The sequence below is a fragment of the Rosa rugosa genome, chromosome 4 (genome assembly GCF_958449725.1).
Source record: "Rosa rugosa chromosome 4, drRosRugo1.1, whole genome shotgun sequence".
Classification (NCBI taxonomy): Eukaryota; Viridiplantae; Streptophyta; class Magnoliopsida; order Rosales; family Rosaceae; genus Rosa; species Rosa rugosa.
The window spans coordinates 51,673,426-51,696,542 of record NC_084823.1 but is presented as its reverse complement, the minus strand read 5'-3'; the positions used below and the strand labels follow the sequence as shown (position 1 = coordinate 51,696,542).

At 38.4% G+C, this 23,117-nt stretch overlaps 5 protein-coding genes and 1 non-coding gene across 8 annotated transcripts; 1 reads left to right on the top strand and 5 right to left on the bottom strand.

Moving 5' to 3' along the window:
- Window positions 1-988: 988 nt before the first annotated feature.
- LOC133743963 (uncharacterized) lies at window positions 989-3,058 on the bottom strand. The gene is made up of 6 exons (XM_062172049.1): window positions 2,554-3,058; window positions 2,306-2,440; window positions 2,173-2,215; window positions 1,588-1,644; window positions 1,388-1,502; window positions 989-1,292 (listed from the first exon to the last, which is right to left on the bottom strand). The coding sequence occupies exons 1-6, from the start codon at window positions 2,796-2,798 to the stop codon at window positions 1,159-1,161; spliced, it is 729 nt and encodes a 242-aa protein (XP_062028033.1). The 5' UTR covers window positions 2,799-3,058; the 3' UTR covers window positions 989-1,158.
- An 810-nt stretch (window positions 3,059-3,868) lies between these two features.
- LOC133707162 (uncharacterized) lies at window positions 3,869-5,836 on the bottom strand. Of its 2 annotated transcripts, none has more exons than XM_062132719.1 (6): window positions 5,648-5,836; window positions 5,404-5,535; window positions 4,948-4,998; window positions 4,755-4,869; window positions 4,585-4,673; window positions 3,869-4,181 (listed from the first exon to the last, which is right to left on the bottom strand). In XM_062132719.1, exons 2-6 carry the CDS (start codon window positions 5,497-5,499, stop codon window positions 4,146-4,148), a joined length of 387 nt encoding a protein of 128 aa, XP_061988703.1. In that variant the 5' UTR covers window positions 5,500-5,535; window positions 5,648-5,836; the 3' UTR covers window positions 3,869-4,145. The 2 variants fall into 2 exon arrangements, with proteins under 2 accessions (XP_061988703.1, XP_061988702.1); XM_062132718.1 differs by having other exon boundaries at window positions 5,404-5,541; window positions 5,648-5,834.
- Window positions 5,837-9,893: 4,057 nt separating this feature from the next.
- Window positions 9,894-12,068, bottom strand: LOC133743846 (dolichol-phosphate mannosyltransferase subunit 1). Its single transcript, XM_062171900.1, has 8 exons — window positions 11,910-12,068; window positions 11,702-11,801; window positions 11,574-11,607; window positions 11,373-11,449; window positions 10,784-10,809; window positions 10,528-10,692; window positions 10,329-10,443; window positions 9,894-10,132 (listed from the first exon to the last, which is right to left on the bottom strand). The coding sequence occupies exons 1-8, from the start codon at window positions 12,005-12,007 to the stop codon at window positions 10,028-10,030; spliced, it is 720 nt and encodes a 239-aa protein (XP_062027884.1). The 5' UTR covers window positions 12,008-12,068; the 3' UTR covers window positions 9,894-10,027.
- A 646-nt stretch (window positions 12,069-12,714) lies between these two features.
- Window positions 12,715-13,610, top strand: LOC133746057 (uncharacterized). Its single transcript, XM_062174221.1, has one exon. The coding sequence runs from the start codon at window positions 12,723-12,725 to the stop codon at window positions 13,302-13,304; it is 582 nt and encodes a 193-aa protein (XP_062030205.1). The 5' UTR covers window positions 12,715-12,722; the 3' UTR covers window positions 13,305-13,610.
- Window positions 13,611-20,533: 6,923 nt separating this feature from the next.
- On the bottom strand, window positions 20,534-20,731 carry LOC133707598 (U2 spliceosomal RNA). The gene has a single exon (XR_009845212.1). It is a non-coding gene; the product is annotated as a U2 spliceosomal RNA (small nuclear RNA).
- Window positions 20,701-23,117, bottom strand: LOC133745401 (WAT1-related protein At3g30340-like). 2 transcript variants are annotated; one of them, XM_062173463.1, is made up of 6 exons: window positions 22,591-23,117; window positions 22,436-22,498; window positions 22,223-22,339; window positions 21,713-22,130; window positions 21,324-21,475; window positions 20,701-21,215 (listed from the first exon to the last, which is right to left on the bottom strand). In XM_062173463.1, the coding sequence occupies exons 1-6, from the start codon at window positions 22,782-22,784 to the stop codon at window positions 21,029-21,031; spliced, it is 1,131 nt and encodes a 376-aa protein (XP_062029447.1). In that variant the 5' UTR covers window positions 22,785-23,117; the 3' UTR covers window positions 20,701-21,028. The 2 variants fall into 2 exon arrangements, with proteins under 2 accessions (XP_062029447.1, XP_062029448.1); XM_062173464.1 differs by having other exon boundaries at window positions 20,849-21,212; window positions 22,591-23,102.

Genomic DNA, 23,117 nt, shown 5'->3' with positions numbered 1-23,117 from the left:
CACATTAATTACCTCTCTGACTGCTGTTTATTTACCCACCAGGAAATTTCTGACCGCAGATTTAGTCTGTCTCCATGAGAAAGCAGGAAAGCTTCTTCATTTTAGTAATTCAAAGTTTACAATTTCAAGTCCATTATTGAACCTTTAGAGTTTGTTTTTCGATTAACACCATCAAGACAAAACACGATAATATTTGAGTTGTAGACTTTTTGATTCAATATGTTAATAACAACACATATGAGATTTACCTAAAACCGCACGACTACAAACCATTCTTACTTCTTTTTTTTTCCCTGAGAAAAAACCATTCTTACTTTTGAAGTCACAAGATAAGAATAAAACAACACTCTTGATTGAAGCAAGTTTATGAGTACAGTGGGGGAGTAGGAGTATCCTATGTGAATTATATGAGGTCATGTAATTTAAGAGATAAGTAGAAAATATTATACATAAATAAGAAGTGCAAGGGCATGAGAGATGTGAGTCCGATACTTTTTAATTTATTGTTTTCTCGTAACATAAATTGTCAATTTTACTCCTCTTTATCAATTTCACCAAACTAAAGTTTGGTGTATGCCTCCCATTTTGTTAATACTTTTATTTCAATTAATTTTTTAATGTCAGGAGATTGACCAAATTAAAACGTGAGGCAGTCGACAACTTACGGCAGATTTTAAGATTATGCATTCTTTTCCTGTTCTTTTGTTCCATGATCACTGACTCGGTCCAAAAATAATCACAAAAGTTCCACGTTTGAGTGATGAGAAAAACAAAGCCCCTCTGAAAAAGGGCTCGTAGGCCTAAACAATGTTCGGCCACTTTTATAAAGTTAGATTCTTCGGCGCCGCAGCACATGACTCGTCTTCCCGAAACACAAAGCAAGTCTTCTTCGAAACTCAATCATATTTCCACAGCTGTCCTCTCACCCCATTAACAGTAAAGTTAAAGTTGGAATATGAAAAGAACAGTAACCACCATTTACCCCAAGTATGAAATTTATTTCAACCCAGATTTATTTGTATTCAAGGTACATTTGGTGTGTGAGGTAATCAGCACTAGTGCACAAACAGAGCAAATGACAAGCTGAACATTATATAGATCCCAAAATAAATTGAAGTTCTTCTACTTCTACATCTTATTGCTATTTACAGGTTCTACCTAAAGACCAGGATGGTAGCCAAGAGGCACTGTCTGTGTGTCCACCCGCTGCACAACTCTCCTCGAACCCCACTCATGGCAAAAGGCCAAGGCAAGTCTCAGTACAGTTCCAAGCCCAAGGACCACAATAACACCTATATTTACAGTTCAGTCTTCAATATCAGCAAACATCTTTATATGAAACTACGAAAGTGATACAAGATTCACATGTTAACATGCAAAAGCATACCGATGATAATGTTAATGGGAACTGCAGAGATGCCAAGGGTGGCAGATATTAGCACGTCCAACAGCAGACCACCAATGAGGATTGAGAATGCCACCCAAAGTGGGCTCATACAGCCCTGCAACAAAGAATAGCATAAGCAAAATCATCACACCAATAACTGTACTCATAAAACATACTACAATCTAGTGAATAATTCTTACCTGGTCTGGGTTTTGCGATCGATAGGTTGTTTCAATTCTCCAAACCCAATAATTTGTCTGTGACACCGAATACACTGAGGGTTAAGTTTGTTGACAAATTTATGAGTCGCAGTAATAATGGATAATGGCACTGCCATAACTGTATGCTCGGATGTAACAATCATCATTCAAGTTTCTCTCGTAAAGCCTAATCGTCTCCCTTATATCTAAAACAACAATCTTAATTCCACGGCTCATAGAATCGGGATCACTAGTCAATAAAAAGCTCAAGTTTGAACCTAACCTAAATGGCTAAGTAAGGAATAAATAGATAACCAGTGAAATTTTGGATATTGAAAGACTTTGAGGGAGTCCAGACGATAGATAAACAAATGCTTAAATATATGTATATATCCACTTGTATTAAACTATCCACAACATCATTTTCAGATACATTTTTCTATTCTACAACATTATTGTTTAATACACAATCATACTAGTTTTTGCTGGTGTAAGATCAATACTTCATTTCATGTAAATCAATATTATAGCCATGGCGTGAACGGAAAAGGCTACACATAGAACCCAAAGGTACATATCACATACAGTTGGCTGGGATTCTGGAGTTGACACATTCGTAGCTACCTCTCTGCATTAACCAAAAAAAAGGCATTACAATGTGGCTTCATATGTGAGCTAATTTTACAGATTATCAATCAAATATTGGTGAGTGAATTACTGGCAAATCTCGCATTTGTTTGATCCTTTGGATTGAAACCAAGTGTCTATACATGATCTGTGCGCTTTCGCAAGTTCACCTCGACAATGGCATCCGAGATCAATCAAAGCTTCATCTTTATCCTGCTGACACACCCTGCACAACAAACACAACATTCCTAAATCAACCACACTGAAAATCACTACCTCTTGCATCATCCAATTCGATCCGAAAGCCGGGAATTTCAATTGAATGTTGAGGAGTTTTACCTGCATTGTTCATGAGCGCTGGAGTTTCTGGAATGCTGTCCCTTAACCTCCTTGGACGAATTGGCGGTGGCGGCGGGCGGAGCCGGTGGTGGCTCGGAAACGACGACGTTCAGCAGCGGCGGCACCGTATCCTCAACGGCAGAAGAATCGGGAATTGAGGTAACCGCCTCAGCGCCGCCGTCACGGTGCTGCTGCTTCTCAAGGTCAGGAGGCTCGCAATTTGAGCTCTCCGTGTCATCGCTCATCTCACTGCTGCTCGATTCGTCGGAACCCTAGAGCGTTCAATTCGAATCCGATTTTTCAATTGACGTATGGATTTCGAAAATTGAGGGATTAAATCGGTGGGTTTGGATTAGAAGAGTGGAGGTCACAGGCTCTGCATTTTGGACAAGAAAGGGGAAGAGAGAAAGCGGCGAAGAAGATGAATCATGAATTTAATGCTCTGTTTTTGATTACTAGTATGACTACTCTCTATCAGCTCTCCGGGATGAGCTCGAGAAAGACGGGTGGGTCTGACCCGGCCCAGATTCAGCTGCTGTTACTTTTCTTTGGGGCCCCGGTATATATTGGGATGGGAATAAAATGATTTATAAATTAAGCATAAGGAATGTTTTTTTTTTACTTTGTCAAGGGGAACTCAAAGGCTTCCTAGGCCCAAGATAAACCCTTTCAGCGCATGTGAAATGCTCCAACTGTGCATTGCAGCACAGTAGCCAGACCACTTTAACAGCTTCGGGGTTCAAACATAAGTTGGAGAACACACTCAATTAGGCAAGAACCACTTGCGGTGGTTAAGTATAAGGAATGTTTTTTTTTGACTTTGTCAAGGGGAACCCAAAGGCTTCCTAGGCTCAAAATAAACTTCTTTCGGCGCATGTGAAATGCTCGCAGCACAGTAGCCAGACCATTTTAACAGCTTCGGGGTTCGAACATAAGTTGGAGAACACACTCAACTAGGCAAGAACCACTTGCGGTGGTTAAACATAAGGAACGTTGCTTTCGGCCTAAACTATCTTAAAATACGAATTCAAAGACGCATCAAATATTCCAAACTGAATAGAGACTTCAAATAACTACACGTGCCCTGACAAATCATCTCCCACCTAATGTCGTCACTCTGTCCTCCTGTAAATTTTGTCCAGGCCTTAAATCATGCTCAGTGACTCTTTTGGATGGCAGACAGAGATGACGGCGAATATGAAATTGTAATTACGCAACCTCGAGTTGTAACAAGAAGATTGGCAAGGCCTTTTAGATTTCCAACAGATCCAACGGACTTTGTATATGCCAGGTCTTTGTATGAGCAGTCATGCCACAAAAGAAGAGGAGTCGAGCCTCCATTTTTATAACAAATATTAATACTCCTCACTGATACTTAAATTTCATGCAACTGAATAGAAGGAATTCTGCAATAACATCCTACAAAGAAGGTAAGCTCATCGTTTTCTGAAATGTCTTCGAAAGGGAAGGATTGCAGAACACACTTTCTTAGCGCTACAAATTACTCTGTATACATTTTATCAACTGAGAAAGCATTTACATAACTTGCAGTCTCAGTGCTCAAGTGATAAACAAAGAACCTCTGCTTTTCCTCAGGTTGCATGACTTGCATCTGATTTTCCACGTACCTATCAATTGGATAAAATGTATATCATTAACAGAACTTATGATCGCAACATAGAGCACAACTTTTGCCAAAAGAAGAAATAAAGAGTAAAGCTTCATGGTTCACATAATAAAGTGAAATTTAAAAAGAAAAAAAGTTAAGTAATATTTAAACCATTGCTAGGTGTATGTGTTCATATTTTGAAGCAAAAAGGGTCAATGCAGGACTTGAGGAATGTATTCACCCACAGTTGGAATTATATTTTCAAACCAACTAATAATTTTTTTTTTGTATTCATGGTACATTTGGTGAGGTAATCGATCAGCACCGGTGACCCCAGCAAAACAAATGACAAGCTGAACATCATACAGATCCCAAACAAAGGAATTCTACCTCTTGACACTATTTAGTATTTGAAAGTTTACCTTTTGCACATCTGTGGCCGCTGTCAATATCTGTTCATAGAAGAAAGCTAGTCTCAGTGCACTTCCAAGTGCGAGAACCATAAGAACACCTGTTTACAGTAAAACTTTCATCACCAAACACCCTAATATACAGTGACATAAGATTCACAAATCAAAATGCACAAACATACCGTACAGAATGTAAGCCGGCAGCTTAGAGATATTAAGGGTAGCATATAAAATCATGTACACCGCCAGACAAGCTATGACAATTAAAAATGCCACGGCCAGTGCTCTCATACAGCACTGCAACAAAGAACAGTGTAAGCACAATCATCACACCAATGATTCTACTCATAAACCATCTGGTACGACGACTCTTACCCTGTCTCGATTTTCTGGTTTAATTTCAACTCTCCAAACCGAGTGATCTGTCTGCTCTACCAAAACACATCGAGAGTTAAATTTTGGACAAAGGTGTGAGATGCTTCAATGTTACTACAGAAAGAATGGGTATTGGCACCGGCAAATATCTATGCTCTGATGTAATGATCTCTCAACCCCGTTTTCAGGCCTTAATTGTTAATCATTTCCTTGTCTAAAACAAAAATCTCATTTCCATAGCTAATGCAATCAGGATCACCACTTCGGAAGCTAATGTTTGAACCTAAAATATTAATATATCCCTCTAGTATTAAAATAACAATTCCTTCTTAGATTCACTAACTTATACTAATCTTCAAACACAAAACTAAATGAGCTTTTGCCAGTGTAAGATCATATTGAACACTAAACCATGCTTTGAATGCAGAAGCTACAGTTAGAGCCGGAAGTACATACAGCGGCGGTGCCGGTCGGTGGTGCAGAAACGACGATGTTCATCAGTGGAACCGGTGGCTCACCGGCGGCGACACTCTCGTTGTTGTTGCTCGTCATCTCTCTCTGCTTGCTTAGTCGGCCGGAACCGTAACCCTAGAGCTTCCGATCGAATCAAAATTCCAAGTTATAAAGAATTCATATGGCCGGATTACGAAGATTAGAGAGGAGAATGAGAAAGGTTCAGTAATTACATTGTTGACTTTACCTTTTGGTCTTCGGAATGGAGCTACAGAGTCTTCACTCTGCGAAACTGAGGAGAAGAGAGAGTGGCCAAGTCCGTGGGTGTTAGAACGGTTTTGATAGTGTCACTAGTTCATCAGCTCTGGGAAAATGTGCACAGAGGATCTGGTGGGTCAGGGTATTGCAGTAATGGACCCGACCCAGATTATCAAAGTATCAAAAATTTGGAGCGTGAAGTGCAATTAGATCCATTTTTTAGGGAGGGTAGACGGACTAATATTATCAATTAGAATAATTTATGGTTGGCTTGGTTAGACCAATCAAATGAAGTATCCAGGCTCCCTTTAGAAAGAAAATCAATTGGTAATAAATATATTTATGATTACGTTGAATATGGTAAATGCGTTGAATATTTGTTGGAAGACATGAAATAAAATAATAAATTGAAAAAACAAAATGGGGAAGTCATAGCAAAAGGACGTGGTATTGGGGCATTTGTCCTATATGTACAAATCCAAATCGGGCGGATCTTTACTCGGAGTAGAGCATAAACCTAAAAAAATTGAAGAAGCCCGGTCAGGAACAAGAAAATTACATTGCGATTTAGATTGTATCTCGATGAAACAATACATCAATGAGAAGTTAGTCAGATAAGTTTAGCAATTTTTTTTAGATAAACAAAACAGGCCAAAACTCATCTTTCTTCAAAAATGAAAGAAAAGTCCATTTTATAAGTTAAAAAAAACCTGTTAGGAAAAAAAAAGGCTAGAATCTACACATTGATTCCTTTTTTTCATGATTTTTGCTGAACCGTATGCATCAAAAGGTGCATGTACGGTTTCTAAGGGATACCATTTTATCCCAATCAACCGACTTTATCGAGAAATATTACTTTTTTTAGGCCAAGGGGTTGATAGCGAGATCTCGAATCAACTTATTGGTCTTATGGTATATCTCAGCATAGAGGATGATACCAAAGATCTGTATTTGTTTATAAACTCTTCTGGCTGATGGGTAATACCCGGAGTAGCTATTACAGACAATATGCATGGGATTAGCCGCTTCGATGGGATCTTTTATTCCTGTTGGAGGGGAAATTACCAAACGTCTAGCATTCCCTCACGCTCGGTGCCAATGAGTTTTTTATTTGATTTAAGAGAAAAAAAAAAAAAAAAAAAACTATGTCTTCGCACTATATGAATATTAAGTAATAATAGCATGGCACTTCGAATTCGATATGAGAATTTTTTTTTAAACCCTTAGATTACATATCAAAAGAGTAGTATGAGATAAAAAGACATTTTTGATTTTAGCCAATCCATCGGGAGGCCTATTTCAGCGTCACAAACTTTTTTGTTTTCACAGCAAGGACTCTTAATCTTAACAATTTTTAGGTTATGAAAGAATATGAAAATAAATCTTGTTTTTTTATTTGAAAAAAAAAAAAAAAAACTTTGGGATTGCTAAATAACAGACGAAATAAATATATAAAGCAACGGAACCATCATAGTATTTTTGAACTACTACAAAAGGAAGGATGGTTATTGGATCATTTACCAACCCAAGTCTGATAGACCCTATCATTTATTTTATATTTCTTCGATGTAAGTAAAGTAAGGTAAAAAAAGCGAATTCCATTATAGAGCCGTATGCAATGCGCAAAAGATGCATGAACGGTTGTTCAATTATATCTTTTTTATTATTCTTTATCTCCTCACTTTCATCATGCGAGATAGAAGAAACACTTTTTTTTATGTTATATCATATTATCAGGGTAATGATCCATCAACCTGCTAGTTCTTTTTATGAGGCACAGACGGGAGAATTTATCCTGGAAGCGGAAGAACTGTTGAAGCTGCGCGAAACCATCACAAGGGTTTATGCACAAAGGACAGGCAAACCCCTATGGGTTGTATCCGAAGACATGGAAAGAGATGTTTTTATGTCAGCAACAGAAGCCCAAGCTCATGGAATTGTTGATCTTGTAGCGACTGAATAAAAAAGAAAAAGAACAAGGATTTCACATGAATTCGTGATTTGGTATTTTATCTTCTTACCGGATTTAATATTCTATTTATTAATTTCTTAATATAGAAATTTAAAATATAGAAAAGAAAAAAAAAAGAATTCCTAAGCATCCGGTTAAGATCGATCTAAACCAGCCCATTATATATATGATTCAACATGCCAACTATTAAACAACTTATTAGAAACACAAGACAGCCAATCAGAAATGTCACGAAATCCCCCGCTCTTGGAGGATGTCCTCAGCGACGAGGAACATGTACTAGGGTGTATGTGCAACTCGTTCAGACCATGGACTAGGACAAAAGAAAGAAAACAATTGATCCAGTATCACCGATCCTACCAGTGAGTAGGATAGAATAGAATGGACGAACTCCATTGAATATTCTATATCTTAAAAAAAGATCTATCCTTCAATTGGGGTATCAAATGTATGGCTCCCGTTGGTGCAAATCCAATCACGTCAATTTTAAATTTAAGATGAGAAAGGATTCCCCATTGATAGCAAATGGTATTCATTAAGCAGGGGAAATCTTATTTTAAAAAGTCAAAATTTTAGGCCTTATTCTTGCAAGAACGGACTAACAGGGTCAGCTACTCAGCAAATCTTCATAATTAAATACCGTTACTGTATAAATAGATCTCGTTGTGAAAGACCTAGTACTAGATAATTATGGGTAGAGCCAAAGGGTGTGAACTGTACAAGTTAACAATAACATTGATTAAATGAAGGAAGGGCTCCGGTGTATAGAGAGGACCTCGCCGTTAAGAAGTAACCATAGAAACGATGGAACCCACTATAATCCATTTTTATTTATTAGTTTTTTATTTACTATGTGTTTCAATCAATACAATTTTGATTTTTAGGCGAAATGCCTAGAAAAAAATCGTGGTCGGGAAGGTTAGAGTAGCAAAAGCCATTGGAATTTTTATTTTATACATTGGAAGAATCCGTTTTGTTATTAATACTTTAATAGACTAGGAGACGGGAAGGGAATAACTAAAAGAAAGGAAATCAATTAGTTATTCATCAAAGTTTCATTTATTCAATGACCAGAATTAAACGAGGGTATATAGCTCGAAGACGTAGAACAAAAATCCGTTTATTTGCATCAACTTTTCGAGGGCTCATTGAAGACTTACTCGGACTATTACTCAACAGAAAATAAGAGCTTTGGTTTCGGCTCATCGGGATAGGGGCAGAAGCGGAGCTACATTGGGGCCCCACCGGTCCCATGCCCCAGTAAGATTTAGTATAAAATTTTTCTAGTTTGGCATTAGCATTGATAGCTGGTTTGCTGTAGTGGTAGACATCTTTTTGCATGTGGATGTGCTCCTAGGTTCGAGTATCACTAGCAACAATGCACTTTTTTTTCAAACATTAATACTTTTCTTTCTTCTCAACAAAAAAAAAAAAAATTAAATTCATAGATAAATTATATTTCCATTATGAAAAATTGTCTAAAATCTAAAAACTATAAGTTTGATTAATAAAATATGTAATTTAAAAAAAAAAATATTGATCTTTCCGTAATATTATTTTAATTTTTTATTTCTATTAAAATTTTGATATATTTTAAATTTTGATTTTTTTTAAACTTTAGAGTGCCCCACTGATTTTAAATTTCTAGCTCCGGCACTGGATAGGGGTAGACAAAAGAGAGATTTTCGTCGTTTGTGGATTACTCGTATACATGCAGTAATTCGAGACAATAAAGTATACTTTGATAATTGCAGTAATGGACCCGGCCCAGATTATGCTGCGGTTGGTTTTGTTTGGGCCGCTCTGTTCAGGGGAAAAGACGAAGAGAAATTTTACTTCTTCTTCCTTTCGACGATAGGAGTATAAGACGAGTTCTTAGTGTTTTTTTTTTCTATTTTGTAACACGTGTTTGTGATCAAAATAACTCATATTCTGCTTGCGAGCATTTGATTTAGAGTATAAGTCACTCATTTGTAAGTAGAATTCCTTTTATTAAGCTCAATGGTCTTGGATTTTACCGACGACTTTTTACACGGATTCTATTTTCTAAACATCAAGCTCTCATGCGAAAACCCGTAGGGTATATCACCTTCTTTTCTTGTCAACATTAACATCTTCATCAAATAGATCTTTGATCTCTCGTGTTGTGCTGTGTTTTACTGGAGTCTAATAACGCGGATGATGGTAATCAGATTGTTGTTGGCTCCAGCCCAGATTCTACTTTCAGAGATTTATCACTAGCAACTCATAAACAAGCAACAAATATGAAAACCGTTTATAGTGGCCTTAATTGAGTTTCATATCACTAGTTCCTTAAAAAAGGATATAAGTAACTTCAAAAAGTTTACACATTCTCTGAGTATGAATGCGGATGGCAGTGAACTGTAATAATGCATCTCATGTTGTAACAAGAAGATAGGCAAGGCCTTTCAGATATTCGACAATTTCAGAACCTCCGAGCTTTGAAATTCCATATACTCTGTCAACAAAAGTGATTGGAACCTGCAGATGGGTACAGAGAGGCAAAAGGACCAGGAACAGTTAGAATGCAGCTATTCTTGAAACAAGATGTGAAATAGAACTAACAAACAAGCAAACAAGCGATATCAGCAAAGCAAAATGTGCTTCCAGATCATAGAACTATCAGTTTCAACCAGAAGCCACAGAAGGAAAACATGTATGATGTAATTTTATCTACCTCTTCGATATGGTAGCCTTTTCTAGAGGCCCGAACTATCATTTCCATCTGAAATACATATCCCTTGCTGACACAGGAACTAATGATATCTTCAAGAGCTGATTTTCTATAAAGCCTACAACAGAACCACAACAATCTGAGTCCTTTTTTTTGCTAACTGTAAATATCCTCATAGCTTAATGCAATAATTAACACGTACCGGAAAGATCCTGTCAAGTCTGATACGCCAGGCCATAAAAGCGTCTGTGCAAGTACATTGGCCCCCCTACTTGTTAGTTTGCGCATAAGATTCCACCCATGTACACCCCCACCTTTAACATAACGGGTTCCAGTAACTATAGTAGCATCAGTCTCCAACTGTTTCCTGATAAGCACACCATAGTTAAATTCAGAACATATGTTAGGCACATTATGGTATAGAATAAACAAAGCACAAGAAATGAAATTGTTCTTACTTGATGAAGCTTGGCAAATACTTTGGCTGCATCACAAGAAGCAAACAGATCAAATGACTAAAACTCTGATTCTGTGAAGCTGATGACAAAATGGAAGTGCAATTCGTATATGAACGCGAAAAACAGTAGTAAAGTACGAAACTGTGATTCTGTTCCGTGATTAAAGGGAACACATACTTAAAACTTTATGATTGACTTCTTTGAGATAGTGTCATGAAGACAAGATATTGACGATTCAAATGAAATGACTCAAATCTTATAATTTCCCCAAAACATTTCTGGCTACTGGTATGTACTCTAGCAATCAATTAGCTACAAAGAAATTATGTTCTATACCAATATACGCAGGCAACAGCTATCGCCCTCCATTGTTAAACTTCAAACAGATAGCTCCAATAAAATAAACAGTAGAAAGATGTGACGAGTGAGGACAATCTAGTGTGAAAAACAAAATTTCACAAAACTAGTACATTCGCCTCTTTGCAATTACTGATTCAAATAAAGCTATTGGGCAGCAGACACATTCAACGAAAACTAAGTATTTACGAGGCAAACATATGATGATGATCCTTAAGATAACTAAACTTACATGATGTGACAAATCTGCATCCATTATCACAACAAAATTCCCAGATGCATGCTTCAATCCATGAATGTAAGCCGTTCCTGAATTTCGCAAACAACGAAACTACTTTTAGCACATCTAACAACAATGCTAGAATTTCCAAATGAAATTCCAAGATATCCAAACACAAAACAGAAAAACTCAATAACAAAGCACCACACTTACCCAACCCAAGCTTCTTAGCTCTAGCTCTCAACAGCTGCAACACATTAAAACAAACACCAAATCAATCAGACCCTGAAAATCAAAATCCATAACAACAGCCCTTGAAACTTTGAAAACGAACTACTCACGATGCGATCGTGACCGTACAGCTCCTGCAATTGCTGAACCACCTGCTGAGTACCGTCAGGGGATCCATCGTCAACAATGATGATCTCAAAGTCAACATCCCTAAACCCCCACCAAAAAAAAAAAAAAACAAATACGTCACCGTTTTGCTGGATTTTTCAAATTTAGGGATTCAATTACAGAAAAATTGGGGAAAAGAATAGTGATTACCGGAGATGCTTGAAGACGAGGTAGACGAGGAGGGCGATGTTGAGGCGCTCGTTATAGGTTGGGACTATGATACTGTACTTGTTCTTCGTCTTCTCCATTCTTCAATTTCCAAAATTGAATCATCTTCCAATTCATCGAATCGAACAAGAAGGAATTTGTAATCTCGGTCAAGCGTGACGTTGACTCAGATCCAACGGCTGCTGCTGCGCCTATTGGTTAGTTGATCAGCGCCAAATTGCTAACCGGCCAAACCCGCATGTGGCCCAATTTACAAATTTCTTTTTTTATTTTTCTTTCAGTGTAATTTTCAGTTAATACAATGCTCTTCACTATTAATCTAGATTTTTCGGAATTTGGATTTAAGTAACCAAAGCTTCTGATGAAATATGTAAACTGATGTATATAAATGTTTATCTACAGATTTTTTTATCACGCACTCATAATGACAAATTTCTGGCTCCGTCACTGAACTTGTAAGTTTCTCAATTTAACATAGACTAAAAACAAAGTGTTTAAAAGAATAATTTATTATAAGTATAAGTATCATAAGCTAACTCGTCCGTATGATAATAACTCCATATCAAGCGTGCTTACTATTTATGTTTCAATCTTAAACTTCCCAAAACAAGAGTGAAAGTAACAAAAGCATTAAAGTTCAAGAAAACATGGTATGAACCAAATCTCAAGTCATCCACATTCCCTTCTTCCCTTTATTTTTTTCTTCCTCAGATGCAAATGATTAATATCCTTGTATTGCCAATTAAGGCATTGCTTTATTCCTTTACTCCTTCATATATGTACCTACCCCATGCAATGCAATCTCCCCAAACCTCAACACCTTCAACTCACAGCACAAACTCATCAGCCATCACCCTCTCCACCCTTGCGTCCTCTTACATCAAAACCATGTCGACCGAGGCAGCCAAGCCCACTGGCTACAAGCAACTCGACCGCGAGCTCCGTGAAATGATCACTTCCATCACCAACCGCGTGACCGATCATCACAAGTCCGGCTCGGCCCACGGCCACGAGGAGGACGAGGACGAGCATGGTGTGAGGATCATCACCCTTGCCGGAAACAACACCGGAGCCACATTGCGGAGCGAGTTGGATGATCATCAGGACAATCATCGTAAACGTGGCGGCCATCATGGTCTTCATCTAGGAAGTCCTGATGAAGACCCCGAGGGGCTGAGCACATATGTGAACAGCAACTTCCAAGCCATCAACAACTCGCTCGTGATGGGGGGTAGCTACACTACTAATGATCCGGGTGTTCATCTCGACATTACTGATTTTTTCGAACCACATGGGCATAGTAAGCCGGAGAAGAAGGGGTGGAAGGGTAAGAAAAAAGAGAAGAGCGACCAGCATCAGGAGCATGATGATGAGTGAGACTATGGTACTTAGAGAACAGAGGAAAGGTCTTGATTTACTTTCCATTGAGTGGGTTGAGATTAATAATAAGCCTTTTAAGGCTTTAATATGAGTAATCTAAGTAAAAAACTAAATGTTATCGAGTGTTATTATATCATGTTTACTTTCACGAACAAGCTTGTGCCTGCATTCCATGAGCTTTGAGTTAATAATTCGCAGATAAACATCCATCCACCGTTGTAGACCCACTAATACTTGAAATTTGCTTGTGTTCTTTTTTTTATTTTTTTATATTGAAAAAACTTTAATGCTCTTAGTTGAGGATGGATTTGTTTTTTTTTTTTAACCAAGTAATCATTCATTTATCTCAAGCCAGAATGGCACGAATACATACTTTCCCTTGCCAACTTTAGGGCAAGTTTAGGACGTGGTATGCTAGCACCACCCATTACTTATTATCAGCAAGCCTATAACTATGACGAAACTAGGACACAGTAAATAGGCATAGATCAATAAAAAACTAAATTCTCTCCTTGCCATCCAAACTAGGGCTAGGAGATTTGGCCAGGTCCATCCTCCTGGATCCCAAATACAAAACCCCATAGAATTAGATCCCAACAGTTTGGTCCACATAAAGGCCCAAGTCCAAAAAGTATTCTTATTTATTTTGGGCACCCAAAGCCCAACCAACTTGAGCCATACAAGTGATATGGGCACCCAACCGCAATTAAGTCCACCATCTCCTTCACCGATTACCGCCGCCGCTAAAATATTCTTAATCTTTTTTTGAAGTAAAGAGTACGTACCAGTAGTATGCCCCTATTTCATATATAAGAATAGTACAACAAAGACTATTCTGTTTCAACAATCATAGCTCAGAGTAGTCTATGCCAACAAAAGTATCTCGCCTTGTAGGCAATCTATTTTATCTAACTTCACGCGCTGAGCACGCAATTGTGGTACGATGAAACCAGGTACTTCTATAGAGGCTCATAGAGACGCCTTGACTAGCATAGACATTATTCTGAAAAAGCCATCTAGGCAACTATAAGAATTCTAGGACCAAACTCCGGCCCAAAAACTAACTTCATGACTTGAGGCCCAATTAGAGGTCCATTCAGCCCCTTGGAGAAACCAAGCCGAAAGATAGGTCCTGAATTGGGTCCAAAGGCAGCCCACAAACATGTCAGATTTGATCTAGACACCCAAATATCTTTGGGCACCCCTACCAGCCAGTTCTGTAGCTCCGGCGTCTCTGGCAGCCGGTCAACTTCAACCCAGCGAAGCCCGCGACGGAGCCTCCACCAAACCATAAACCTGCATCCGCCTAATAACATCTCCACCAAAACCACGCCCACAACCATCTCTGTCCACACCAATGATGTCAGTGTTGACTGTAACACGACAATCCACTAGAGAACCAATGGCCCAGTTCTGCCATTAACAACCAATGATGCCACCCGATCCACAGTGCAGATCTCCTCTCTCGGTTGCAAAGAGCGATCACTAAGCCGTCCACGGTGAGGTCGTGGTTTAGATAACCCTGTCAACCACCACCAGCCACGCCATCCCTCATGTCGAGAAGGAAATCGATCAGCCGTGAGACACGTACATTGAGGCGAACGAAAGAGCGGAGGTGCTGAGAGCCTCCATGGTAGCCGCACACCGAAGGAGGCGGCGCTAGGGTTTTCGAGAGAATTTTCTCTCATTCTTCATGAGATAGGGTGCAAACTCTTTAGATATTGTTTTTTTTGGCACCACTAAAATATTCTTAATCTAAAAAATCATGAAATATCATATTACTTGACAAGATTAAGGCTACTATTTTAATATGATTAGCATATTAATGTATATTGACATTTTATAAATGACCATATTAATTACTTGGCTTAGTTATTGGGAAATCCATAAAGATTTATTATTGTTTCCTTGCTTAGAAATAAGTTTTGTATTATTTGAGTTCTCATCCACGATGTGTTGATCAAGTATAAAATTTTGAGTTGAGCATTCAACCAAAACTATATTAGTAGTTTTTCCACTAGCATTAACATAAACAATTTGATTGTCACAATAATTCCTCCCACTGACCTAGCTTTGCTAGGGTTTACTCGAAGGCTGCCGTTTTCGACAACATCTCATCACTATGGATGGTGGTGTATCTGCGACTGGGTGGACGGGGCTCTGGTCCCTTTTTCCTGGTTGGCGTGAGGGTAGCGGCGGCGGGGTTCGTCGACGTTTTTCCCTATCTCTGGGCCTTTGGCTGTTCATTGCTTTGGCCGTCGTGGTTGTTGGGCGGGTGATGATTCCGGCATCGTCTCAGGTTCTTATTCCTCATGATAACAGTTTGGTGTCGGATTGCTTCGTTCTTGGAAGTGATGGGGATAGGAATATTTCGTCTATGATGGACAAGGTTGATGGCGATCTCGACATCTATACAGACGAGGGTCGTCGCTCAATGGACGATGGTGGTGTTTGGTGGCCAAGGGGTCTATCAGTTTACTTCCCGGATCACTGTTTGTCTGGTTTTGGAGGCTTGTGTAAGAGTTTCTGGGATGGTGGAGGTTCTTCCATTGGCAGGTACGGCGGTAGCGGTCAAGGTGGAGGCGGCAGCCGGGAGGTAACCTTGATGGAGTCTGCTAGGGTTTGTGCAACCTTGGATTGTTGGGCTCCATTTTGGTTATTGGGCTGGAACTGGACTGGGCTGCTTTGGTTATTGTCTCATAGTCAGGCTTCTGAGACTGCAGATGCCAATATCATTGAGGTGGTAGGGGTGCAAGTTGAGGAGGCTAGTCCTATTGTGGCCTCGGTTTCAGTTGAAGGGGGAGTGGGCGAGGACTCGCCTACTTCATTTGTTTCTATTTGATTTATTTTCAGGTCGCAAAGATCAGCTGCTTCGTTGAATTTTTTATGTTTGCTTCGGAGTTGCTAGATCTTTGTTAGAATAAAGGTGCTTAATTTTTAAAAGGTGGGTGTACTTGGGGTATGTTGGGTTCTTATTCTGCTTCTAGAATAGGTTTTTAGGGTACTCTGTAATACGGCTCTTTCTGACGGCCCCTTGGGGTGTGTCGTGTTGGTACTGCTTGCTGAAATACAATATCGGGATGACCTCTTTTTACCCAAAAAAAAAAAAATATATTAGTAGTTTTTCCACATTATAAGGAAAATTAGACTATTTTTTTAATTTCTTTTAATACATAAATATATGTTTTGGTCATTTAACCAACCTATAAAATCTGATTAGAAATATAAAATAATATGGATGTGTATTAACAAAAGGGAGATTCTATTCATACCTCCAAAATTGGTATTTAGACCTCCTCACTTAATAGACCTCCAACTTACTTTTACAAATAATCAATATGCTATCTATATCTCCCTAATTTTCCCATAATACCCATCATCCAATAATATCAATAAAAACTTTTTTTTAGAGTGTTCTATTCATATACCTCCAAAATCAGTAGTTAGACCTCCATCAATTTTTGAACGTTTCACAATATTATTTTACTCTTGATATAACTAAGCTGGAAAAAAAAAAAAAAATCTTTCAATTGATAGCTCTGAAGTCTATATAGTTGAAGCAAAAGGATTTTGGAAGCTACGTATGTATAATCGTGGAAACAACAACGGAATTGCTTCAGTCCATTCCAAAGCAAGTCTCTGGAAATTGGTTGACTTGATTGGCAAAATTTGAAAAATGGTTCTTTCTTCATTGATTACTAGTCTTTGTCTTACATTATGATAGAAGTTGACCCAGCACAACTTATATGACTATTGCTGGGGATGCGTAATTGCGTATATGACTAGTCTCGGTTTTGTACAATCATTTTTTGTTTCTCTCCGTTTTGAATGAAGGGAGCTTCTATTCATACCTCCAAAATTGGTATTTAGACCTCCAATTTACTTTTACAAATAACCAATATGCTATATACACCTCCCTAATTGTCCCATAATACCCATCATCCAATAATATCAATAAAAACTTTTTTTTAGAGCGTTCTATTCATATACCTCCAAAATCGGTAGTTAGACCTCCATCAATTTTTGAACATTTCACAATATTATTTTACTCTTGATATAACTAAGCTAGAAAAAAAAAAAAAAAAAAAATCTTTCAATTGATAGCTCTCTCCCCCCCTGCTTATTGTTGTATTTTGTAGGCATACGTATCTTTAGAGGCTAAGAGCAGTTCATTTTTTCAACTTCCTAAGATTCCCTCGTTTCATATATTAGCTCAAACAGTACGCTCCAATGGATGAGTATGATTTTAAGCGAAAGTGGTCTGTTGGTGTTTTAGTTAGAGAATATTGCATATCCGAAATTGACTCGAGGAACTGCAAAGTAAGGAACTGGTCTGTTGATTTCTCCGCTGCTTGGTAAGGATGAAGATCATAACAAAAACAAAAGGGAAAAAATGGCATGAGGATGAATATTTGTTGATTTCATACCTCTAAAAGGGAAAAGACTTTTTTTAATTATTGTTTTTTCTCTTTTGTGTCTTTATTGGTAATTTGACATGAGTTGACAAAGTCAACTATCACTTGAAAAAAGAAAGAGGTCCAAATGCCAATTTTGGAGGTATGAATAGAAGCTCCCTTAACAAAATAGAGAGAAAACAAAAAAAAGAACTACAAAAGCAATAAGGAGAGAAATTCTCTCACGTTCAATAATATATCCTTTATTGTTTAAATTATGATTTTATCCTTTATATATGAAGTTAATTATTGTTAAGAGCCCCTAATAAATCAAGACAATTACAGAATTTTTGAAATTTCAACCATAAGCACTATTTGCTTAATTAATACTCATACATATTTTGGTTCATAATATATATATATATATATATATATTTTTTTGAATTAGCCCGAGGGGCGATAATATCATTCATCTCAAGCCAGAATAGACCGTTACATACCCTTCCGCTGCCATCTATAGACAAATAAGAAGATAGTGGTAGTACCCACAGTGGTACATAGACAATAGACCTACTAATTACACATTTAAATACGTAGATAACTAGAATCCTCCTTTGGTACTACTCTAGAGCAAGGTTTTAAATATCGGTTGTAAATATCTATCGGAACTTTGAAAAAGGGAGATATCGGAAATATCGGGGATATAGGAGAAAATATATCGTTTTTGAAAGAGTCAATTTATTTGAATTACATATAAATACATATGAATGACAACTTCATCTACATCCAAAAAGAGACTCTAGGCGGTTGAAAAGCCTCTCGCTAGTCTACGAAATTGCAATAATTAGACCAAGACATATGACCTATATAGTACGAATTGTAGTGATGAATATGATAGTTATAGATCTCTTTAGAGCTGCCGACTGTTTCCCCTATAAGGGGATAATAAGGATGAATCCAACTAGATGGCTGATTATATACTTCTCCATATTGATTATATCCATAAGCGTCATAACCAAATTGATTGTTGCCTTCATGAGATTCATTTGAGATCCCACTGCACTCTGTGCCTAAACTGATAGAGTCAAAACTTAAGGCAATTGAAGAAACATTAGATGGGGTACTTTGATCATCAGTTGCACCTCTAGTCCTCCTTCCATATCGGGTCTTCTCTTGAGCACCATGACCAGCTATTCTCACTCCGTGGTCTTCATCTTGGGTGGTATGCTCAAAATTACCTTCACAGGTAAATTAGTTTAATCATCCACCCACAGAAGATTGTCCATATTCATATCTTTCACCTTCACCACCTGTTCCGCTTCCACCCTCTCCACCATCATCAGAACTATCTGGAGTTGCTGTACCACCCCACGCATCATCACTATCTGAATTATCTCCTGGGTTTTTAACAACTTCTTCAGATAAGCCCTTTCTACGTTGATTCCAGCATTAGTTGCAGTTTCTACAACTTGTGGAAGAGGTCTTCCAGCTTCACCATCGAGGTGTGCAGGCATAATCCAATCATGAAGTGGATCAATGCCATTATCAAGCGGCTCACCTAGATTCGCCTTGAGGGGATTTTATACTCACCTAGATTCGCATTGAGGGGATTTTCTAGTCACCTAAATTCACCTTGAGTGGGCTTCTCCTCACCCAGATTTGTGTTGAGGAGATCTCTCTTCACACATATTTGAATTTAGAGAATTACTGAGTTTTTTCTATTTTTTGTTTTTTGTTTTCCATCAGATTTTACATATATTTCTTTACTTTATCTGGGATATATCCCAAATATCTAATATATCGGGGATATTTGACGATGTCGGAGAAATTTCACAGAAACGGTAGAAGATAAGATATTCACCTTCTAAGATATATCGGTCCGTCGAAAAAGGGAGATATCGAAGGATATATCGGAAATATCACATATATTTAAAATCCTGCTCTAGAGGCGCTAGAGGTACATAGAGTGCACCAAAAAAAAGTGCATTAGTTTTCTAAAAGGAATTATTGTAAAAGACAAAGCTAAAACATAGTAAAGACCTAGGGCAACAACCTCAACCCAAAATACTAAGCCCAAGAGCCTCAAAAGGAAGGGTTCCAACTCAGAGCCCATCAAGCTGGCTTGGTCCAAGCCTAACATCTCCCTGACGTCATGTCGTACGCAGCAAAACCAGCGCCTCCGCCCGATCCGTTCTGCCCCGACTCATGCCACCGCGCCCCACGCCGCGATGACCCCACCTGTTTCCACCCCAACCACCGCGCCCCACGCCGCCACAGCTCAGGCCGTTAAGACCCGATCTAGAATCACGCATGTCCAATGCGCAAAACATCTGCACCACAGTTGATTCAGAATCCAACGCTACCGATCTTGAATAGCCCACAAACCCCGCCGCCAGTCTTGATCGGAAATGTTGCCAGAAAACTCAAACCAACGCCGTCTGGTAACCCCGAGCACACAACACCCACCCAAGAAGCTTCCTCGACTAGTTACAAATCGAACACCCGTCTGGCAGCAGATCTCAGACGTCGACAAGGCTGGAGGTCAACTAAAACGTCAGGCGCAGATGGACGAGCACGATTTCACAATTAGAAAAAAAAACCGGTCTTAGGGTGTTTAGGTTAGAGAGAGAGAGAGAGTTTTACATAATAATTTGAACTTATTAGACTTTGCTATATTGCAAAATATGAACCCCTAATCATATATGAATATACATATATGTCATAGTAATTTGAACTTAATAGAACTATATTGAAAAATAACCCCTTCACCAATGAAGAACCACTAATGAAGCCTATGTTGTTGGGTTGGGCCTAAATTTTGAACTGAAATTGGTAGGGTGCGTCAAACTTTGCTGTAGCGCAACACACTTGAGCCCCAATAGCACGCTATTGTGGTAGAATCACCTGTAAAAATATTAATTTAATATCGTGTGAACCATTAAACTGATAACAACATATACTACACTACACTTTTCAATAAAAAAAGACATATACTACACTTGATCTTAGCCAAAAGGCCGAGAAAGGTATGCTTGATAAAATGGCATGTCTCCTATTTTGTACGGTCTTTTACTTCCCTGCTTTTCGCTGTCTCCTATGTGGGATGTGAAGAGACAAATAGCAAGCTTAACAAAACCAGCATGTTTAGCAGAGAACCTAGTTGACATTATCAAATAAACAGGGGAGAATTCAAATCTTCTTTTATTCTGGTTATACCAACTGATTTTTCTCTGTCAGTTTCCTGGCTAGAAGATCATAATTCAATTGGGAGGAAAAAAATAAAAATAAAAGCCTCTGAATAAGAAACCATGCATGTGTAACTTGGCTTCATGGACACCTTGAATCATCATCAACGGAGACTCTGATGATGACTGGTGGAGGAGAAGGTTGCTCCTGCTCCTTCATCGCTTCGGCTTCTTGGGCTAGTTTTGCCATATACTTCTGCATTTCTTTATTCTTTCCCCAAAGAAGAATATACAAGCCAATTATCACAATGATAGACCCCAACAAGCTGCTCAATGCCAATGTAGCACCCAACGAGCAAAGTTAGCACCATTTGTAGTTTATTATGAATTATGAATAAGTATCAGCAATCAAGTCTGGAATACATAGGAAAATTCACCTTCCAAGGTGGAGTTGTTCATGAAACATGGGGATACCGATCACCGCTGCCATAATCTGAACAAGGGGGCTAAATGCTGCAGTAAACACAGGTCCCCTTTTCTTCACACACCATGACATCCCCACAAAGCCCAAGCCTGATGCTATCATCCCCTGAACACACCAATAGCTTTCTTATGAACCAAGAAATCACTTGGAGACACAGAAAGTTTAGTAGTTCTTGTGTAATTGAAGTTGTTTTCTAAGGTTCACAGTAAAATCTTTTAAAATCAGGAAACCAATAATGACACTCCAATTTTAGCTTTACACATTAAAATGTTCGGTTTGTAGTAGAAGCTAAAATTGGATTGTCATTGTCGCTAACCGCGATAAAAGGAAGAGTATGCTTACGGCAAACATGACAGTGAGAACTTGTGCTTTTCCCCTCAGAACCCACACGGAGAGGTTCTTACTAGTGCACAAACCTAAGATTCCGGACTGAATGGCACCAAAGAAGTTCATTATAGTAGTGCTGGAATACTGACATGGATATAGCTTGCCTATGTTTGATTGCACTAGAAACCATGAAGACCATAACAGTGTTCCTGCAACCAAAGCTATTGAACCAATAGTCCATCTCTCTTTGTTTCTGGTGCTGCTCAGCTTGATACCATGATCCATCATGGTAATTTGAGTACTCGTAGATTTCGAATGATCAAACAAAGGAACTCCTTTGTAAAGTGTCAATATCGCTGCACCGCATAAGCACACCAGTGTACCGAGTACTTTGGCTCTACCGCTATTGCATTTCAAGTTCACCTTCTCTAACCTGTCAGCAGAAGGAGAGTAACATACATTTTCGTGAAGTAGCCGAAAATATTCATGAAGTATGTAACTGAGATTTCTGTGATTACTTCTTACCCGAACGGTACTGCCATGATGAATGTGACCATAGGCACCATGTTGACAAAGGCACAAGCAAAAGTAGCAGATGTGTATTGGATTCCAAGGAGAAAGAAGTACTGTGTTATGGATGACCTTCAAGAAATTAAGCATTATATTTCAGCTGAATAAGAATGGAAAATACAAATCTAGATGGGAAAATTAATGAGTCTGTTTTTAGATTTAACTAACCCAACAATGGCACTCAAGAAGAGGTAACATACAATCCTTGGTGTGAGTTTTGGTCTACTATTCCTGCAAGCAAAGCTTTTTGTATGTATGAATAGATATCCAAAAAATGAGTTTCCGCAAATAGCATTGAAACTGAGAGAATCAAGGTTGCTTACCTTTCCCAAAAGTAGCTAATTGGAGCCAAGAAGATGGTCGAAATTGTCAACCGATACGTAATGAGAACCAAATGGTTCATTCCTTCATCAAGCACTTTCTTGAGCAGAATATTCACTATGGCAAACGCAAAATCTATGGCTACCATAGCAATGAAAGGCTTCCATTCGTCGAATCCCTTCATCTCCCCGGCCATTCGATCAGTCTCAGTTAGACTAGCTAGTAGAAGAAACTCTTCATAGCTAGCTATCACTCACTCCTGGAAAACAAAGTTTCTCAAGTTTTATAACAAACAAAACCTAGAGGCAGGGAGACCTATAAGACCTCTCAATTTCTGCCTTTTTATATCACTGATTTCTCATGTGCTTGAGATGAGAGGTAATTAATAGACAAGGCTCCAGAATAAGTGGGTACAAAGCAAGATTAAAATTCTTCAAATCATATCATCAATGCTTTAAGCAACCAACTTTGACATTATAAAATGTTTGATTCCCCTTCTTTTTTGCTTTCTTTTGACTGATCCTTTCCA

What these genes read in the sequence shown, in the direction of transcription:
- LOC133743963 (XM_062172049.1), bottom strand. Translation starts at nt 2,798, where the DNA reads ATGAGCGATGACACGGAGAGCTCAAATTGCGAGCCTCCTGACCTTGAG. An exon ending in AGCGCTCATGAACAATGCAG is followed by an intron (nt 2,441 to 2,553) that starts GTAAAACTCCTC and finishes TTTGTTGTGCAG; the next exon opens with GGTGTGTCAGCAGGATAAAG. An exon ending in AACAAATGCGAGATTTGCCA is followed by an intron (nt 2,216 to 2,305) that starts GTAATTCACTCA and finishes TGGTTAATGCAG; the next exon opens with AGAGGTAGCTACGAATGTGT.
- LOC133707162 (XM_062132719.1), bottom strand. Translation starts at nt 5,499, where the DNA reads ATGACGAGCAACAACAACGAGAGTGTCGCCGCCGGTGAGCCACCGGTT. An exon ending in CACCGACCGGCACCGCCGCT is followed by an intron (nt 4,999 to 5,403) that starts GTATGTACTTCC and finishes TTGGTAGAGCAG; the next exon opens with ACAGATCACTCGGTTTGGAG. An exon ending in AACCAGAAAATCGAGACAGG is followed by an intron (nt 4,870 to 4,947) that starts GTAAGAGTCGTC and finishes TCTTTGTTGCAG; the next exon opens with TGCTGTATGAGAGCACTGGC.
- LOC133743846 (XM_062171900.1), bottom strand. Translation starts at nt 12,007, where the DNA reads ATGGAGAAGACGAAGAACAAGTACAGTATCATAGTCCCAACCTATAAC. An exon ending in AGCTAAGAAGCTTGGGTTGG is followed by an intron (nt 11,450 to 11,573) that starts GTAAGTGTGGTG and finishes TGCGAAATTCAG; the next exon opens with GAACGGCTTACATTCATGGA. An exon ending in AAGGCTACCATATCGAAGAG is followed by an intron (nt 10,133 to 10,328) that starts GTAGATAAAATT and finishes ACCCATCTGCAG; the next exon opens with GTTCCAATCACTTTTGTTGA.
- LOC133746057 (XM_062174221.1), top strand. Translation starts at nt 12,723, where the DNA reads ATGCAATCTCCCCAAACCTCAACACCTTCAACTCACAGCACAAACTCA.
- LOC133745401 (XM_062173463.1), bottom strand. Translation starts at nt 22,784, where the DNA reads ATGGCCGGGGAGATGAAGGGATTCGACGAATGGAAGCCTTTCATTGCT. An exon ending in ATCATGGCAGTACCGTTCGG is followed by an intron (nt 22,131 to 22,222) that starts GTAAGAAGTAAT and finishes TTCTGCTGACAG; the next exon opens with GTTAGAGAAGGTGAACTTGA. An exon ending in GAACAACTCCACCTTGGAAG is followed by an intron (nt 21,216 to 21,323) that starts GTGAATTTTCCT and finishes ATTGGCATTGAG; the next exon opens with CAGCTTGTTGGGGTCTATCA.